General features: G+C 40.0%; 1 protein-coding gene across 1 annotated transcript; it reads right to left on the bottom strand.

The window, feature by feature from the left end:
- Positions 1 to 5,398: 5,398 nt before the first annotated feature.
- On the bottom strand, positions 5,399 to 14,230 carry LOC125592699. Its single transcript, XM_048768063.1, has 5 exons — positions 14,159 to 14,230; positions 13,892 to 14,014; positions 13,184 to 13,794; positions 11,966 to 13,103; positions 5,399 to 5,599 (listed from the first exon to the last, which is right to left on the bottom strand). Exons 1-5 carry the CDS (start codon positions 14,228 to 14,230, stop codon positions 5,399 to 5,401), a joined length of 2,145 nt encoding a protein of 714 aa, XP_048624020.1.
- Between the last annotated feature and the right edge of the window lie 7,131 nt (positions 14,231 to 21,361).

Raw genomic sequence — 21,361 nt, 5'->3', positions numbered from 1 at the left:
CAAAGCACAACACCACAAGACTCAACTTTATCACACAGCTTCACGGAACCCTCAAGAACACAAGAGCAATAACACAAGGACACAAGAGCTAGAGAAAGAAAGAAATGGAACGAGGTTTATCAATACCAAAGCCAACCTGGCTCTGATACCATATGATTTTAGAGAATAGAGTAGGTATTGAGAGATTAAAGGTAGATTAGAGAAGGTTAATGGGAGATTTGTAGAGAGATTAGGTAGTAATCATGTTTAAGAGTATTTAAGAATCATCATGAACAAGAGAGAGAGTTTAGAGAGATAATCCCATAATTCTTAATTATTAATCTGATCAGAGTTTACAATATATATGAGGAGGCAACAATAGGATGAGGGTTTCATAAAGTAGCACTATTACAAGAGATAAGGTTTGCTTTAATTCAAACCATCCAATGAGTTTCTTCCTTGTGCATAAAGCTCCTTTTGCTTTATCCAGCTCTTCTCCAGTCTGTCACACGCGCCTCCTCTTCCCTTGCAACGGACTGATGCCTTAGCTAAGGGAATAGGGCTTCTCTTCTTCTTCTTCCAAAGTTACCCGGGTAACTAGTATAACTAGTATACTAGTAAGTTACTCGGGTAACTAGTATTACTACGGTCTCTTCATCATACTCAACTCCTCATGTCTTTCTCTTCCTATATATTGATCTCATCTCAACATATGACAAACACGGAACCGGACTCAACCTGGATCCTTCACGTCGACGGATCATCGTCCAAACAAGGATCCGGGATCGGAATCCGACTCACGTCTCCGACCGGCGAAGTCTTGGACAATCATTCCGATTGGAATTCCATGCGTCAAACAACGAGGCCGAATATGAAGCACTCGTCGCAGGATTACGATTAGCCCATGGGCTTAAGATCCGCAACATTAACGCTTACTGTGACTCTCAGTTAGTCGCAAATCAGTACAGCGGAGAATATGAAGCGAGGGACGAAAGAATAGATGCATATCTAAAACTCATCCAAGACCTCTCCCGAAACTTCAACCACTTCGCCTTCACTAGGATGCCTCGCTCGGAAAACACTCAGGCGGATGCCTTGGCCGCACTCGCATCAAGTTGGATTCTGGACTACGACGAGTTATCCCCGTCGAGTTCATCGAACACGCAAGCATCGGACCACCAGTGGTCGCCAATCTGATTCGAGCACAAATCGAAAATGCGGAGGAAGTCAAAGACCCACCAGAAGAAAACGTGGATCAGCCGGAATATGGCTGCGACAGCCCCTGGCTAGAGCCAATCCGAGCATACATAATCAACGGTACGCTTCCCACCGAGAAATGGGCGGCCCGCAAAATCAAGACCCAGGCCGCGCGATATGTAATGGTAGAAGGAGAAATCTACAAATGGAGATTCTCCGGCCCACTCATGACCTGCGCCGAAGGCGAAAAAGCAAGAAGAGTAATGGAGGAGGTTCATTCCGGATCATGTGGGAACCACTCCGGCGGAAGATCTCTCGCCGTAAAAATAAAACGCCATGGTTATTACTGGCCAACTATGATCAAAGACTGCGAGAAGTACGCACGAAAGTGCGAAAAATGCCAAAGGCACGCGCCGACAATCCATCAACCCGCGGAAGTCCTCTCATCCATCTCCTCTCCGTATCCCTTCATTCGATGGTCCATGGATATCGTCGGGCCATTACACAACTCGAAGCAGAAACGCTTCCTCCTGGTCCTCACGGATTTCTTCTCAAAGTGGGTAGAGGCAGATTCCTACGCAAGTATCAAAGACGTACAGGTCGAGAACTTTGTATGGAAGAACATCATCACCAGACACGGGGTCCCTTACGAAATCGTGACAGACAACGGATCTCAGTTCATCTCTACCCGATTCGAAGCATTCTGCAAGAAGTGGAAGATACGATTGACCAAGTCGACTCCCAGATATCTGCAGTGCAATGGCCAGGTAGAGACCATCAACAAAACCGTCCTCGATGGGTTAAAAAAGCGCTTAGAAGCAAAAAAGGGGCGATGGGTGGAAGAGCTCGAAGGAGTTCTTTGGTTGCATCGTACTACCCCGAGACGGGCCACGGGTGAAACCCCATTCGCCCTCGTTTACGGAACGGAATGTATGATCCCCTCGGAAGTAGAATTTCCCGGAGTACAAAGAAGATTCCTCCCCGAACGAGAAGATCTTAACAGCGCAATGCTGCTGGACGAACTTGATCTTATTAACGAGCGGCGAGATCAAGCTCTCATACGAATCTAAAATTACCAGCACGCCGCCGCAAAATACTACAACTCAAACGTTCGCCATCGCAGGTTCAAAGAAGGCGACCTGGTCCTTCGCAAAGTCTTCCAAAACACTGCCGAAAGTAACGCAGGAAAACTGGGAGCAAACTGGGAAGGTCCATACAAGGTCATAAAGGTAGTCCGACCAGGATCATACCAAATCGTAAACATGCAGGACGTCAAGATCCAAAGAACCTGGAACGCGATGCATCTTAAGAAATACTACCACTGATCGAAAAGTGGATCCAAAGAACTACGAGATGGCTTGATCCCCGAAAAAGGGTACGTAGGCAGCTCGCCCAGCGAGTTCAGCTATCCCCCCATCTTAAAAAAGGGGGGGGGGAATGGGTACATATACTCGTATACTCCCACAACTTTCAAAAAGTCGATCTTTTCGAAACTTTTTACAAAAAAAAAAAGCGACGCTACAATCGCTAAGCCCACTATCCAACAAACGGCTAGAACGGCGGTCCAGAACTCGCCCAGAACGCCTAAATCAGCTATCACGCTAAAACCAACAAACCCACGAATGCTCATAAAAAAAGCATCCTTGGTAAAAAGCCTGCAAGAAAAACGCGGCTCAAAACAAAAAAGATTAACTTCTGGCACTGTGAGACGTCGCAACACGCTTGAAGTTACGGTCTTTCCAACACTTATGGAAACAACAGTCTTGTTTCCAAAATCAACATACCTCTAACGGTAAAATGCCTTTAAAATGGCATCACTTCTTTGTTGCTGATCACAACAAACGAACCTTAACGTCCTAAACAGACACTAGCCGCCCTCGAAAGGATAGGCTCTCTTACATCCGACAAGGATACCATAGCGCGCTATACAAGAAAATCCAAAATTTTGGTCAGCACCTCCAAAGCTAGCTCGATTCATACCAAGAAAAGTCATATAAGCCGATAACACTTCGCGGACTTTATATCGGTACGAATCAGGTAGAAATCGCAAACAGGCAAAACGAAAGCCGACTTGTCATCGCATAGCCTTAGTCCGAAAGTAAACCTAGGTCTTGCCCTAAACCCAGTCTTGCTGGATCCTTACATCTCAAAGGCATAATATCGACATCCCGATATGAGATCCCAAAACTTGTGTCTTCACTTAAGTCCATACGTTTTCACGAGTCCTCGCACAAAGCAAAAGTTGTGCGCTCAACAGACTATGGATACGGTGATCGTCCGGGGGCAAGGAACGAGACGACAACTCACTCCTTCGCCCTCTAACTTCGAAAAAGCCGGAGTTCTCTCGATTTATAATAAGCCGAAAAGGTTTTATAGATTGAGCCAAGCATTATACAAAAAGCCCTAACAAGGGCAGGGATTCAAAGCCACCAACGGCCAGTCCCGAAACATGCAAACTGTGGCCTCACAAGCAGGCCGAAACAGAAAATAAAAAAAAAATCCCCTAAAGGATCATTACCCTAAGCACTCCTCGGAGCACTACCTTCATACTCAACCTCACAGCCATTGCCTCCCTCGGCCGCTTCGTCGTTTCCTCTCCCGCTCGCAACATCTCCACCTTCTCCAGCCACGGGGCCATGCCCCTCGGTCTCTCCCGAACACGGCGTGAGGGTGCACTCGAACTGCAGCTGAGAAAGGATCGAGTCGAAGTCCCCGTCGGAAGCCTTCAATTCCTCCTTGCGAGACAACAGCCTGTTTTCTTCGGAGTCCAGAGTCGGAACCATGTCGCCTTTAAGCAGGTGGATCTCGTTCAGGCTTCCCTCGACGCTCGCCAGAGCCAGGTCCTTCTCATGGACCGCCATGAGGGAATCAAACAGAACAGCCATCCCCGTCAGGCGAACGTGAAAATCATCCCTCGAAACAACAGTCCTCGACTCTTCTCGGTTCTGAATTTCACGCTGGAGACGACGGACTTCGGAAGCCTTGCTCTTCTTCTCCTTCTTCAGCTTGAATAATGCACTCGCCGACTTTCCGAGGTCCCGCTCGAGATCGCTGACCCGAACCTCCAGCTGAGAGATCTCAGCAGCATGAGCAGCTTCAGTAGATTTCAACTCGGCCTCAGCTTGTTTCAGCGCCTCTCGCGATTCAGCCAGGCCCCTTGTCGAACGCTCTATCTCTGATCCGCAGTCGCTGAGCATCCCGTCAATCAGGGATACAAACTATACATGAAATAAGGGTCAGGATAATCGTAGAACAAGGTGGCTCATGCTGAAAATAGTCAAAACAAACCTTGGCACGATATTGCGACAAAGGTCCCGAGGGCTCCCCTTCCGCGCCAGCGGTACATCTCCTCTTCTTGACGGTCTCGGTTGCAACGCCAGTCCTCTTGCGACTTTTGGTCAAAGGAGCAGCACTGAACGCGGGAAGCCCTAGGACAATCTCCTTCCTATCCAAAGGCGGAGGCATCAACTCCGTCGCCTTCTCCTCCTTAGGAGCTGGGACTGGTGTGGTCAAAGAGCCCGAGGGTTGAGCCGAGACCTCCGGAACTTGAACAGGAACCATGGCCGATTCTGAGAGGGGCGTGGCATCACCAGGGGACTTGTTTCCTCCAGCCGAGGTCGACATCGCAGGCGAAGAAAGGTTAGCTGGCACCTCAGGCTGAATCCGAATCCCTTCCTTCTCGGCACTGCGTCTGGACAGTCTCTCTTTGAAAGAAAGAAACCCGGCAATGAAGCTTGGAGTAGCTCCGTGCATGGCCGGAGTCGGAAGTGCCGAGTTGGCCTCACCCATCTCGACGTCGGAGCTTTTCTTTTCACTTGGGGAGAAAGACATTCTTGATAGGTAGTTTGAAGAAAAGAGAATGTGAGAGAAAGAGATGTGTGAAGAATGAGGAATGGTGAGTTGCTACTTATAAGGATATGAGGGTGACGTGGATTTCCGCAATAAATATTCTCAGCCAAAGATTTCGATTTCTAACTCATATCACTCGCCCGCAAAATCGTCTCCGAGTCTTACGGGCTGGGGGGGCTAACTGTTGGGGTCAAAAACGGTTATTTCGAAATCAACGGCAATGATTATTTCTTATTCACGGATTTCTTGCAAAACATTCACTGAAAAAAAGATCGGAAGTGAACGAACGAGCGAATCCCGCACAAAAGCTACTCGCCGGAGAACTGAACCATCACGTTGGTCATCTCGCCGGCGAGCTCAACCATCACGCCGGTCAGCTCGCCGGCGAGCTGAACCGTCGTGTGGTTGCACTCGCCCGGCGAGCTGAACCGTCGTGTGGTTGCACTCGCCCGGCGAGCTCAGCCATCGCGCCGGTTATCTTGCCGGCGAGCTGAACCGTCGCGTGGTTGTGTTCGCCGGCGAGTACGGCCGTCACGCGAGTCGGCTCGCCCGGCGAGCTCGACCTGATCCCGGCCTGTAGATTTAAGATTTAAGATTATATTTTTAAATAACAAAAATATTAGAGTTTTAACATTTGTAGTTAGAATTTATGGTAGATGGTTAATTAATTTTTTTTTAAAAGTTTGAAGTTTAATGATTTATGGTATAGGTCAAAGTATGTGGTTCAAGGTTTAGGGTTAAAGGTTCGAAATAGATATGGTTTGAGATAATGTTTTGAAAATATTTAATTTTATAATTTTATATTTAATATTTGTTGTTTAAATTTTAAAACATTATAAAATATTATAATTTTATATTGAAAATATTGAACCCTTAGACTAAAATCAATCAATGGTCATGAAAAAACAATATAATTTGTAATTTTAGTTCTTTTCATTTTGTTTTAAAAATTGCTTAAACTTAAAAAATGTAGTTACGGGTTTAAATCAAAATTTAAAATGGAACTTTAAATTAAAAAAAAAAATTAAATGATTAAAATTTGAGTTTAACTCAAAACTATAAACGTAAACTTTAAATTTAAACCTTAAACTTTAAATAATAATAAAAATATTGGATTTAATGTTCAAAGATATACTTTAAATTTTTATAAATTTATAACTCTATAGTTTATGATTTGAGGTTTATATTTAAGAAAAGATTAAAGTTAGAATCTTGTAAGTCAGAATTGTATAAGTGATTGTAAGAGAACATATATCTCAAGATCAAGTTAAAGTCTCAACTTGAAGTTTAAGAAACTATACACATTCAGTTGATTTATATTCACTTGATATTGATAAGATGGTCTTCAATATAACTTCTTAAAGTACTTGAATTCAGTTTTCCGATTTTAGGGTATGTTTGAGGTATTGCTGATTTATACAAACGATCCGGCTGAGTTATCTAAACGATACGACTGAGTTATCTAAACATTTTTTGATTTTATGGTATGTTTGAGGTATGGCTGAGTTATGTAAACGACACGGCTGAGATATATAAACGACACAGCTGAGTAGTGTAAACATAGCATAAATCAAACACACAATACATGGGTGAGTTATGTTTTTTACATAGAAAACCAAAAATACAGGTTTTCTGCACCATTCCGGTATTCTTCCATGTATCCAAGCTTCAATGAACTCCTCTGTGTCGTCTCTGCTGAATCTGTCACTTCTTTTCATCTCCTTCATTTTCTTTTTGTTCAATTTTCTCTCACGCAAATCTGAAAAAAAAATAGATTAGCCAAATATGGGTATGAAATCACAAACAAACTTAATTAAATACATCTCACAATTGTTGATATGGGTGTCTTTTGGAATGTATTTGTCTTTTCTCTTCGGAATGCACACTTCTTATAGCTAGGTTTTCGGAGATTAGCGGAAAGTAACTCAGCCACAACTGCATATATAAACGAAATTGCATATATAAACCAGCCGTAAAAGAAAAGTAACTCAGCCACAACATAAATTAAAACTCAGCCACAAACTCGAAAAATGCAGCAGAGAAGATGATTTCGGGCGATTACAGCGAAAAATATCGGGGAAGACGATATCGGAGAAGACAAGACAGAGAGTTAGTTCGAGGAAGACGGAGTAAACACAATGTCGATGACGATTTCAGGGAAGAGGCGGTTAGGGTTCCTTTAGTTCTTCGACGAAGTTGTACTGTGTTGTTGTGTTTTTTTTCAATGTTATGTAGTTAAAGAGATGGTTGATTGTTCTCTATTACTGATGTAGATACTTAATTAGTGATGTGGATTTAATGTTTAAAATAATTTCAATTTAAAAAAAACTAACCAAAGGCCCTTATTGTCATTTACTAGGGGTATCCAAACACTCTAGTAATTTTTAAAAGATGTATAACACTCTAGTAATAAACCAACTTTTCTTATACATTCTAGTAATTTTCTCTTTTTTTTTGCTTAAAATTTCTCCTATTCTTCTAGTTTCTTTGTTGAATTTAACGCGAGAACCAATTTTTAATTTTGACACATCAAAAAGACTCTTATTGTTGGTCAAATAAATACATGCTTCTTATTTTGTTTTTAAACAACTGTGAGCAATCAATCCTTAACATTATTCCCAATTATCCTTCTTCATTCATTAATCAAAGGGCTTATTGGCAAATGACCATATTTTGGTGACAAATTAAGAAAGTAGCTATGATTTTGACATAATTCACTGTCAGACTTTTGTGCTTTTTTCTATTCGGTTATACCCTTTCAAGTAACAGGTTACCGGTTCCATATTATAAAGTAAAAGAAGTGGCGTTTTTGTGTGGCATCGTAACAATCACATAACATACGGATCGCGTTGTGCAGATGTATTCAACACATATGATGTAAGGGTATGAATCAAGAGGAGTAAATAACAGTTGTAAGTGTGCCAGAAACTATGGTAATCTAACGGCGAACTAAAGATGATGACAAGTATATTCTATACCGATTGTATGAGTTTTCATACTACGTATCGTATGTAAAGTAGTAATATTATATATGTAGTTCCAAGTTAAATATGGTCTTCATAATTTAGCTACAGTTAAAAAAAGTACATGTTGCAAGGAAAGTACGTAATGCTCTACCCAAAAGCAAGCCAAATATTCCAGAAATAAACTTATCAACCACACAGAAATAAACTAAAGGCCAAATAGTATGGAAATGTAAACCCTTAGTAAACCACACAGAGGAATATATAAGATAACCCAAATTTAATGGAATGTGGGCATGCTTGACCCAAGCACAATCACCATCGGCCATAAACTAAACTCTATCATCTAATCACTAAACCATTCAGGGAATATAAACCCTTATCCAAATATAAAAATATGAAAATATGAAATACTAGTACTAAGTGCTAAGCTACATTAAATGGTAGTGAACTATACGCAGTGGAATAGTATTAAGAAGAATGCACAGTTCCATTCTACGTGCAATATGTAGAATAGAAAGATGGTGACAGTGGTTGAATTCGAAAGAGCATCTCCCTAAATGTTGCAACATTTAAAGCGTCTATGATTCAGTGGAAGTAGGTAATGATTTTCCAATGGCAAACCCAATATTCCAGAAATGAACCTCTCTCCAATCATCACTAAACCCAACACGGACATATAAACCCTAACTCAAGTATCAAAATACGTATATATTGAATAGAATTCACAAGCTAATGAATGTGATATTAAACATTCCAATTTATAGCAGAAATGGAAAAAGATGAATTTCCATTTCACATGATCCAAATAGCATAGAAACTGGTAATGAGTACTCTAACAGAATAGCCATGTTATGTAGAAGCTCATGTGTGCGGATGGGTGGATCGATGACGTATTCGATGGAATAAATGAAAATAGTGGGTAACAACTATTCCATAAAGAGTAGGAAGAAGCCACGTAAAGAGGTGGAGTAACCAAAAATATTTTTGTTGTGCCAAGTTAAACAAGTGGTGCAAATTCCAACATGTATCAATAAATGGTGTATTCCATTTAATTATCACCGTAAGTCCATCTTAAAACACCCAAAAAGAAGGACAGTGAATGAAGCCTAAACACTAAACCCAATGCCCAGTCTAATCTTCGATAAACTAAACACTGTCCACTAATCACACAAACTGGAACGGAATGGTAAACCCTTATCCAATGTCAATCCAATCGTACATAAACTAAATCATATCAACTAATCACTAAACCATACACGAAAATATAACCCCTAATCCAATGTCAACCCCAATTTTCCATAAACTAAACCCAAGCTACTAATCAGTAAACCCTACTTGGAAATATAAACTCTAATCCAATGGCAACCCCAGTCTTTCATAAGCTAAACTCAAATTTCAAAATGCCAGTAAGATGCATTTCCATTCTACATGAGCATATAGAACATAAAATGTGATAAACGATATAACACAGTACATATTGTTCACATTTTGAAGTGTATATAATTGCAGGGAAGGAAGTAATGCTTACACCAAATTTAGATTGATTGTAGTGAAAGAAATGAAGACTAACGACATTAAAGAAAAGAGGTGGAAGAGACAACATCATATGAATATCATTCCCATTCAATATCACATTTTATTTTGTTTTATTTGATGTCATAATAAATTATATTCCATTTACATTCAATATATTATTTTTCTTTACAAAATCATATGCACACTAATATAAAACACAAATATACACCAATATAACAAACAAGATTGAACAACGAACAAGATTGAATCCTCTAATGCATTTTTGATCACCTCAATTCAACGAAGGTTGAAATAGTTATTAGTCCTTCGTTCCAGTGGGTTCAAAACATATCTCAAACAATCTATTAGGAAGGAAAATCGTCCATGTCAAACCTGACGAAGAACAAAATAAGAGGGAAACATGGTTGTGACAGAGTAATTCATTCTATTTTATATATAAAATAACTTTTTATATTTCAAACAGTACGATTGTTGATAAAAATGATAGTATATATGTTACAGATCATTCAATTCCATCTCAAGTAGAATAGTTTGTCAATCAATTCCATCTCAAATACAATAGTTTGAACATATAGTTTTTATATTCCACCTCAAATAAAATAGGCATATAGGGATCTCATGCATATAACTTGTATTACAGATGTTATTCCATACAACAAACTATATTACTATACTATTTACTATGTATCTTCCCTAAAATGCAAAATTAAGTACAGTCGGGAAAACCAAAACCCTAAATCAATTGGCGAACTTCTACACAAAAATCAGATCAAACATGCAATGGTAACGAGGTTGCAGATTTACCAATTATAATACCCTAATTATGACAATATATCAAATAGAAAAGAAAAATAACAACATGTGAAGAGATTTAAAGGTAAATACCCGAGAACTTACTGTAGTTCCAAAGATTTGAGAAGAATTAACTTGGTGAAATTGGAGAAGAAGGGTCTGTTACTAACCGCTGCTGCAACCTTAACGCCGTACGATGTCGGAGGATGGCACAAGCAGAGAAAAGTACATGATTGGAATGGGAGTACGAAGGAGATGGCAAAGCTTTCGAAATCAGGCGAAGCAAGGAAAGTAAAAAAGGGAAGATGTGAAATAGGATACGCCACGATTTACTTTTGCGTGGTTAATAATTAATATTTATAAATTTTTTTGGCAGGTTGCGCCGGTTGAAGGAAAGGGTATTACAGTATATATATATAACAGCGTGTATAGAACTGTTAGGGGAAATAACTAGAATGTGAATTACGGTTTTTTTCATAGTTATACGCTCCAATTTCCCTTAATCAAAGTACTTCTCCATATTCTTTTTTTTTTTGTAATTGAGGCTTTCATTAATAAAACTAAGAAATAAAAAGTTTACAAGCCATGGGTGTAGAACCTAAAACCTACACTAAGTATTTGATAGTGATCGGGAGTTTGATCTAGGGAAGACAAAAGATGTAGGCAACAATATCTTTAGAACACAACGATGTTAACAGTTTCCAGTAGGTAAAATGGACTTTATTGATGAATAAGATCGAATACAATAAGTTGAACTAGATCGAATTACACAGATGAGATCGGTAAAGAAAAGGATCTAAGATTCGGAGAAACAAGGTCGATGTATGTGTGTAGCTCTCTCTAGGGTTTTCAACGTGTCCTTCTTCTTGTCCCTTCTTCTTCATTTATAGTGTGTGGACCTCGCGATCTTCATAACTGCTCCACGATCTACAGGGCTTGTTCCGCGATCTCCAAGACTTTGATAACTTCGTCTTGAGTTCGCATGTTCGTTATGGGCTTCAGTTTCTTACGGCCCGTATCTTTGATTACGGCCCATCAATATATTGACCAAAATTGGGTCCAACAATGGGCTTAAGAGTTACAGGGCTCTGTCCAATCTTAAAACTTATAGTTAGAACCCAAGTGAACCCAGAAATTAGTTTAGTGGCCCATGAAGCAACTGAAGGGACCAGTTTGAGAAACACGATCAAAGCATTGTCTGCGACGGAAGTGAGGGGTGCAGAGATGCAGTAACGACAGCAGGAGAGGTTGGCTATGGGGATTGGAACCAGAGTTGAATCATAGCAGAAGAGAGGGATTGATTTGTTTCTCTGAAACTCTGGATTTTGTTCCTAAGCTGTCTATCAAGCACCACAAATATAGAGTCGACCGATCGGAAGTTGTTTTGTGAAGCCTGGAGTTCCTTTCATTCCAAGTCCAGTAGATAGTTGATTTCCACGCCAAGAGGGTTAAAAAAGTGCTATGCTGGCGGGATTTTGATCGTGGAAGTGCAATCATCTGTAGGACAGTGCCGTCCCAATCACGACAGGGCGTTAAGCCACACTTTGTTGCAACGAGGCTCCAGAGATCAAAATTGTAACACATTCATGGAAAAGATGGTTTCGAGATTCTGATTGAAGATTGCACAGGAGACATAGAGGAGAAACATGAATTCCCCAGCCGATAAGCCTATCACGAGTGGGGCATCTGTTGTTGATTACTAGCCAAGCGAGGAAAGAGTATCTAGGGATTTCATAAGAAGACCAGATTGACTTTGACCAATTGACTTCAGCTATCTCTCCACGAAGGTAAGTGTAGACATCTCTTGTACTGTACTTACTGAAAGTCTTGCCTGCCAACTCCCAGTCATAATAGTCTTGTTCCTGATTAAGTGTAAATGTTGTTAGGTATATGAGAAGATGCCGTTGTTGTTCTGTTCTCGCTGAAGGGAGCTGCCACATTCCATTCCGAGAGAGTGAAGCAACCGTAGCTACTGCAGGGATGCCAAGCCTGGAGGAAGAGTTGTTGAGGAAGGTTGTTAGACTACCGAATGGAGTCCAATTATCAGTCCAGAACCTTGCTGATGTGCCATTCTGCAATCTCAGTTTGATCAGCGGATATACAATAGTCTTAAGCTTCAGCAGTTTGTTCGCAAGCCAAGAGAAAGAGGTACTAGGTTTTGTAGTCCAGTAATTGTGAATTGATCCTTCTAAAACCACTTCTTTAAACCAGGCAACCCAGCCTGAACCTGCACGGAAGAACAACATCCAGATGAGTTTAAGACAACAGGCAGTGTTCCAAGTGTTTAGATCTTTGATCCCTAAGCCTCCTTGACTTTTAGTAAGTGTCACCGTGTCCCAAGCTACTCTCTTTGAGTTATGACTCTCAATATCTCCTTTCCACAAGAATACACTACAAAGAGAATTGATTCTCTTGATACATGCTTTTGGCAGGATGAAGGCCGAGCACCAGAAGGTTGTTATCCCCGAGATGACCGTCTTGATCAGAAGTAGTCTTCCTGAGAAGGAAAGAGACTTAACTGACCATGAAGAGAGTCTTTTCTTTATCTGATGGATTAACGGCTCAAAGTTGGTGAGATTGAGCTTTCTTGAGTTTAAGGGGACTCCTAAGTAGTGCACAGGTAAAGTATCACAAGTCATACCTGTTGAAGCTTGAATTGTATCTATTTCTTGTGCACTCATACCTGGCGCATAAAAACTTGTCTTCTGGTAGCTCACCGCTATTCCCGACCGCTTCTCAACCTCATGGAGGACCTGTAGCACCGTCTGAACAGACTCCAAGGATCTATCAATAAATATCAATAAGTCATCAGCAAAAGAGAGGTGTGTAAGCTTCATTTTCTCGCAATTTTTGTGATACTTTACCTTCCTTGTGATGCTGCTTCGTTTAGCATGAATGAGAGGCAGTTGATTCCAATCACAAACAAGTATGGCGATAAGGGGTCACCTTGTCTAAGGCCCCTTTTGCCTTTGAAGTATCCAGTTACTGTACCATTATAGCCAATCATAAAGCTAGTTTTACACACGCATGCTTTGAGCAGAGAGAGGAAGTGACGAGGCAGGTTCAATCCTTCAAGGCAGGAGAAGAGGAACTCCCAAGACAATGTATCAAAAGTTTTGGCAATGTCCACCTTGATGGTAATCTTCTTGGGGCCTTTGTTCTTATGATAGCCATGTATGAGTTCACTTGCTAAGATAGTATTCTCTACTAGGAGACGGTCTTTAACAAAAGATGTTTGACATGGCAGGACTAGGTGCTGAAGGATCGGTTTTAGCCTTGCAACCAGCAGACAAGATATGACTTTGTAGACTGTGTTGAGACACGAGATGGGGCGAAAGTCGGAGATTCTAGAGGCGCCTGGGAACTTTGGGACAAGAGATAGAATAGTCGAGTTTGCAGTTGCAGGGAGAAAAGCAGAGGTCAAGAATTGTTTTCCGCAGATAATCGCTTCTTCGCCAACAGTTTCCCACGCACCCTTGAAGAAACCAGAGGTCAACCCATCAGACCCTGGGGCTTTATTCGGGGTTTAGCTTGAAGAACAGCTTCCTTATCTCCTAGGAGGAAGGGGGGACCAGCATGGCTTGAGATTGTTGAGGCGCACACTGGTAGTTTAGAAGAGCTGCAAACCAGGTGACGAAGGAATACTTGCGGGGAGTACCATTGAGGACCCAGAACAGATTTGAAATGTTCCACGGCTAGCAAACTCATATGTAAAGGGTCAGTTATCAAGATATTTGAGCTGGAGAGGAAGGACCTAATGGCATTGTAGGACCGAAGGAATACTTCTCCATATTCTCAAACCAAGACATTATATAACTCAAGCTACGGCGGCAGATCACACAATTTGGCTCAAAGCCATACTCACTTTGTTCAACTCCTGATTGTTGAGAAAGTCCAAAAGTAAATTCCATGTATGTAGAACGTCTACTTTTGTCAATAATAAAACTTTTATAATCCTAGCGAGGAGGCTTCTTACACTACAAGAAAACAGGGGGATTCTGATGGCCGAAATCGTCGGAAATTCGTCGGAATCGGTCTATTCCGACGAATTTCCGACGAACCCGTCCGTCGGTATCGTTTCGTCGGAAAAAAAAAATTCGTCGGAATTTCTGACGAAATTCCGACGACTTTCTGACGAATACCGAGAAACGTCATTCTGACGAACTTCCGACGATATTACGATGCGGCTACACGAGACCAGAGTTCATCGGAAAACTACAATTCCGACGAACGTGGTTCCTCGGTTTATTCCGACGAACTTTGGGCGTCGGAATTTACCGACGGACATCGGTCGTCGGAATATACCGACGAACCACGTTCGTCGGTATATTCCGACGGAAATGAGTTTGTCGGTAAATTCCGACGGATATATGTCCGTCGGTATATTCCGACGACCGTTGTCCGTCGGTATATACCCTTTTTTTTTTACAAATTAATTTTGCATTTTTATATATTTTTTGATATTAATAAATTTAAAAAATTGGAAATTTAAAACTAATAATATTATAAAATTTAAATTCATAAAAACCGAAATAGGAAAAAAACATTCATAAAGTTTAAAATTCATACAAACCAAAATAGAAAAAAAAAACATTCCGGAAGTTTTTTAAAGCCGAAATAAACTAAGATGAACTCGAAGACATCAAACGATCTAGCTTCTGCATAATCTCGGTGTTGAACTTCTTCTGGGATGCCAACTCAGCAAGGATAGTGGCATTCTCCGAACGGATAGTGGCATTCTCCGAAAGGATAGTGGTGTTCTGCTCCTCCAATGCCCCAATCCGTTCATCTTTGTCATGTAGCTCCTCGAGAATCATGGGATCGGCATACGGAGCTTGCGAAGAAGATGCCGGATACGAAGAAGCACGACGGGCCAACCCAACTAAACGGCCTCCTTTCCTTTTAGGAACCGCCTACAAAAATATTTAAAGTAAGTAAATATGGACAAGTAAGTAATCGACATTATAAAAAAAATATATTAATAAAAAAAATTACCTTTTCAACCATCTCATTTATTTGCAATAGAGACAGGTTGGTTGAAGCTCCCGTGGAGTCGCCGTCATCAGAGAGAGGCTGAGATTGAGAAACTATCTCAGCTTCCACCAAATCAACTACACCTCTGATCACGGGGTCCTGAATTTGACCCGTCGTCTTGTTAGTGTGAGCCACCTTAATGAGTTGGAGACGATCAACGGGATTACCGTCATTTGCTTCGATCTAAAAAAACCGCCATTATTAGCCAAAAAATATATAAAATATTTATTTAAAAAATATAAAGATAAATAATAATAAAAAACTTACAAGTTCATCCTCCTTAGTAGACATGGAGCAAGCGCCGAGGTTGTGCACATACATACCTTTCCCGCCACGATCGCTCTTCCGGTTCCTGGAGTTCCTAGAAGACGTCTCTGCAGTGTCTTCCCTCTCCCAATGAGCTATCAACTGCTCCCACACCCCCCCGTTGATGAACCGTGGCTTCTTGTTCTTCTGCCAAACTGTCTTCCACGCGTTTATCTGCTTTGTGTAAGAGTCCATGGCCTTTTCGTTGAATTTCTTACGGACTGTTTCCGTAAGATCGGAGTGCCAGTTGAACTCTTGCTACAAAACAAACACAATTTAATAAGTAAATATATGTAAAAAAATGTAAAAACTTAAAAAAAATGAAGGGTTACTATACCGCAAACTGACGAAACCACAACTCTCGTTCGTCGGAAGGGATCACACTCCACTTTGGATATCCAAAACGGAGCATGGAGTACATCATCTGGTTGATGCTCCGGCTAATGCCATTTTTCGACTTGGTGAACCTTTAAAAAAAATACAAGTTAGCAAGTTAATTAAAGCAAAAAATATAACGGTACAAATAAAAAAAATACTAACCAAGTGCTATGGCCTCGTCGTGGGTTGAGTTGGAGAAACGGGAGATGCTCTCGACCTGGTTGTTGAACCAATAGATGAACCGGCATGACCCCCGGATCCTGTTGAGCAGCAGCGTGAGGGGCAGCGTGAGGGGCAGAGGGAGCTGGAGCGGGAATATATGCGGGAACCGAGTCATGAGACGATACCGATGCACGGGAACCGCTCACCGAACTACGTCGAAGACGGGCTGCGGGGCGGGCTTCATCCTCGGCCCTAAAAAAAAAAAATTAACCCATCAAACATATTTTCATTTATATATTTACAAAAGGTTTTATAAACGTTTTAAAAAAAACTATTAAACCTTTTATATATATATATATATATGTATACAAAATTATAAAAAATTTATAAATATAGAAAAATGTTGTTAAAAATTTATAAATGAAGAAAAATGTTGTTAAATATTTATATTTTAAAAAAAAAATGTTGTTAAATATTTATTAGTGGAAACTTAAAAAAAAATATAAAAAATTTTAAAATTTTAAAATTTTTACTATACATGATTTACATATATATATATATGTATACAAAATTATAAAAAATTTATAAAAATAGAAAAATGTTGTTAAAATTTATAAATGAAGAAAAATGGTGTTAAATATTTATATTTTTTTCAAAAAAACGTTTTTAAAAATCAAAAAACGTTTTTAAAAATCAAAAAACGTTTTTAAAAATCAAAAAACGTTTTAAAAAATCAAAAAACGTTTTTAAAAATCAAAAAATGTTCCAAAAAAAACTAAAACAACAATCCTAACTTATATATCCTAAACTATCCATTCAATCCTAAAATGTTCAATCAAACAACCTAAAATCCGAGATCAACTTCCAAAACCCTAAACAATTGAAAAAAAAAAAGGTTTGGGATGATTCTTACATGATTTGGGGTTTGGGGAAGAGATAGGAGGGTGAGGAGAGGATTCGCCGGTGAAGAGAGGCCGGAATCGCCGGAGAGTCGCCGAAATCGCCGGAGAGTTTTGAGAGAGAGAGAGGCCGCGGAGATAACGAAGAAGAAAGGAGAAGGGTTTTTATTTCCGTGGATTCCGACGGACACGGGTTCGTCGGTATTCCGTCGGTATATTTAAAATATACCAAATGCCGATTCGCGAAAATTTTCAAGCGGTTTGGTTCTCCCGGGCTAATTGAAATTCCGACGGAACGTGTCCGTCAGTATTTTCCGACGGACACATTCCGTCGGTATATTCCGACGGAATTCCGACGACTTAGTGTTTAGGGTGTTCTTTTCAAGTTTCTAAATGCAAAATCCAAACCTTTGATAATATATATAGTATTTGCATAAAGATTTAACAATAAAAATGTTTTATAACACGATTTTACACAACAATATTTTTTGTAGTGTAAGCTTATATAAATATGATTGTATAAGTACATAATGTTAAGATGAGATGTTATGAAAACAATGATATGCATACATAAATATTTTAATGAGTTGTTATATTTGAACGGTTGCGATCTAATACTATACTAAACACTTATTATGTGTTATTTTCATAGTTTTGGCATCTAAATTTATAGATTTTTATGATTGAAACTTTATAGAAAAACATGTCGTCGGTATTTTCCGACGAAATACCGACGACCTTTCCAATTTTCAATGAAACCCGTTGTCGTCGCTATGTCGTCGGTATATTGCGAGGGATTTCCGACGGACCATTAAAAAAAAAAAAAAACTAATCAGAATCTTCTGAATCTTCATCAAACTCCCCAACCTCGGCTTCCGGCTCTGAATGTACGACAGCATCATGTCCAAACACAGTCAAATTCTCAACGAGTTGAACATTTTCCAAATCTTCAACTGCCTGGGCGTTGCTGGTAGACTCTGGTTGCAATGGTTCATCATCATCAGAAGTTCCATCCACTCGTCCTCTTGGGTTGATTTGCGTTACAGTAACCCATGGATCGTCTCTGTACGTCACCCGAGGGTAACTGATGTAGCACACCTATACATATCAATTATACAAAGTATTAGTTCAATATATAACATTAATTAATTATATTGGTAAAAAATTATGAATATATTGACATACCTGATCAGCTTGCGAACCAAGAATGAAGGGATCATAATATTGAAGTTTCCGCCGCGAATGAACTGATGTAACACCAAACGCATCAATCTTCACTCCTCTATCTGGGGTGGTGTCATACCAATCACAATAGAATACTACACAACGCAATCCAACCATTCCAGGAAATTGGATTTCCAATATTTCTTTTATGTTGCCGTAGTAGACATCGTCACCAGAAGAAGATGAAACACCAGCATCATATGTTGTCTTAGAATGACCTTTCCTTGTGAATGCATATCCTCGCGTACAAAATTTAGGATATGATTTGACCACATAGTTTGGTCCCTGCACAAATTCGCGTATCCAATCATCGAACACAAGACCTCTGGCCAAACCATCATTCACCTATAAAAAAAAACATATATGATTGCAAAATTAATTAGTTTATATATATTAAATTTAAACTAATCATTTGCATAGGGTAATAGGATATATGACTCACATAACTACGAAGCCACGCAGCAAATCCGTTATCTCTAAGTTGTCGAAGCTCATCTTCTGTTGCATGCCTGTGAGTCATACGCAACTCCGCCATATATACACTATATACAAAAATATTATCAATATGAAATAAATTTATTGAATATTAATCTAACAATAAATGAATAAATATTTTTACCTCTCATATTGTAGAACATCTTCACAGTTGGTGAGCAAATATGTTTGCAAATGAGCGTTCTCAGTGTCCGTAAGTCTCCGCTTCGTGAATTTTCCACTAAGTCGTCCTATTTCCTTGAACATGCTTGGGACAGTAACATGATATGTTGCTCTCTCCCCTCTATCATCATGCCGAGCAGGTCTTCGGTGTTTTGTTTGCACTTCTGGTGGAAAATAATTTTCAGCAAAGATTGCAGTTTCTTCATTGATCACCTGTGCCACTATAGATCCTTCCACCCTGCTTTGATTTTTGACCATCTTCTTCAGATGATGCATATAACGCTCAAAAATATACATCCATCTGTACTGCACAGGACCACCAAGTTCCAATTCTCTTGCGAGATGAATAGCAAGATGTTCCATTACATCAAAGAATGATGGAGGAAATATCTTCTCAAGGTTGCACATGCTGACTGGTGCGTTTGTCTTCAAATTATTAATACCCTCTTCAGTCAATACTCTGCTGCATAAGTCACGGAAAAAAACACTAATCCCTGCAATTGCTTCATGAACATTACGTGGCAATAATGCTGAAAAGGCAAACGGAAGGAGGCGCTGCATAATTACATGACAATCATGACTCTTCAAGCCAGTAAACTTTCCTTCGCTTCTATCAACGCAGTTCCCCAAATTTGATGCATATCCGTCAGGAAATTTCACTTTCTCTGTAATCCAATCAAAGAACTCTTCTTTTCTAGCACCATCTAGCCGATAAATGGGAAAAGGGGCCGTACCGTTCTCATCAACGTGAAGTTCAGAACGATCACAAATATCGACTAAATCCAACCTTGACTTCAAATTATCCTTCGTTTTACCTTGGATGTTAAGGACTGTGTTCATCAGATTATCGAAGAAGTTCTTCTCAATATGCATGACATCTAAATTATGCCGCAATAGATGACTCTCCCAATATGGTAGATCCCAGAAAATACTCTTTTTGTGCCAGTTATGTAGCTCTCCAACCGCATTGACTCGAATGTTTTCATGTCCACCTACATCTGGCGTCCTTTCTGCATCAAAATACCTAAACTGCTTCAACAAATCTTTCCCACTAACTTCCTCAGGTGGACCATCAAACACCTGCTTGTTCTTCGTAAACGAAGTCTTACTCCTGCGGTATGGATGATCAGGTGGTAGAAATCGTCTGTGACAGTCAAACCAACACGTTTTCCTTCCGTTCTTTAGTTGGAAAGCATCTGTGTCATCTTGACAATATGGACATGATAGCTTCCCATGTGTTGTCCATCCAGATAACATACCATATGCTGGAAAGTCACTTATTGTCCACATAAGTACTGCCCGCATCTGAAAGTTTTCTTTGCGCGAAACATCGTATGTCTCAAAACCATGCGCCCATAGTTGTTGCAACTCATATATTAGTGGTTGAAGAAACACATCTAGTGATCTTTTAGGATGATCTGGCCCGGGGACTAGAATTGAGAGAAACAAAAACTCTCGTCGCATGCACAAGCTCGGCCGTAAGTTGTACGGTGTCACAATAACTGGCCATAGAGAATACTGCCTTCCATGCTTTCCAAATGGGCTGAAACCATCAGTAGATAATCCAAGATAAACATTTCTTCTCTCTTCCGCAAATTCTGGATATGTTGACTGGAAATGTTTCCAAGCCTTTGCATCTGAAGGATGTCTAATCTCACCATTTGTGGAATGCTCTGCATGCCATCTCATTGCTTTTGCTGTGCGCTCACACTGATACAACCTCTTCAATCTTTCCGTCAAAGGCAAATACCACATTCTTTTGAATGGGATCGGAACTCTTCCCCTCGTCTCCTGATAACGAGGTTTCCCACAAAATTTGCATACATTCCGTGTCTCATCCGCTCTCCAGTAGATCATGCAGTTGTCAATACATACATCTATCACTTCATACGGTAGTTGAAGACCTGCAACAAGTTTCTGAACCTCGTAGTATGAACCCGGTGCAAGGTTATCCTCAGGTAGAATACCTTTGACAAAATCAGTAATCGCATCCATACATTCTTCAGCCAAATTATAGTCTGTCTTAATACCCATTAATCTAGTTGCAGATGATAAGACTGAATGACCATCTCTACAATTTTGATACAAAGGTTGTTTTCCTGCATCCAACATGTCAAAAAATCTCCTAGACTCGGGGTTTGGTTCTTCCCCTCTATAATGATCATGTACCATCTGCTCAGTACCTACACCATAATCTATATCCGTTCTAGATTCTTCTAACCTAATATCAGGCTGAGGTTCACTAACAGGCTGAGGTTCGCTAGTACTACCATATTCATAACCAGTTTTCCCATGAAGGTACCAAACTTTATAATTACGTGAAAACCCTTTCATATACAAATGAGTCCAAACATCAAATTCTTTTATAACCTTATTATTATT

The sequence above is a fragment of the Brassica napus genome, chromosome C9 (genome assembly GCF_020379485.1).
Source record: "Brassica napus cultivar Da-Ae chromosome C9, Da-Ae, whole genome shotgun sequence".
Taxonomy (NCBI): domain Eukaryota; kingdom Viridiplantae; phylum Streptophyta; class Magnoliopsida; order Brassicales; family Brassicaceae; genus Brassica; species Brassica napus.
The sequence above is the reverse complement of the archived record's forward strand: the minus strand, read 5'-3'. Positions and strand labels throughout refer to the sequence as shown.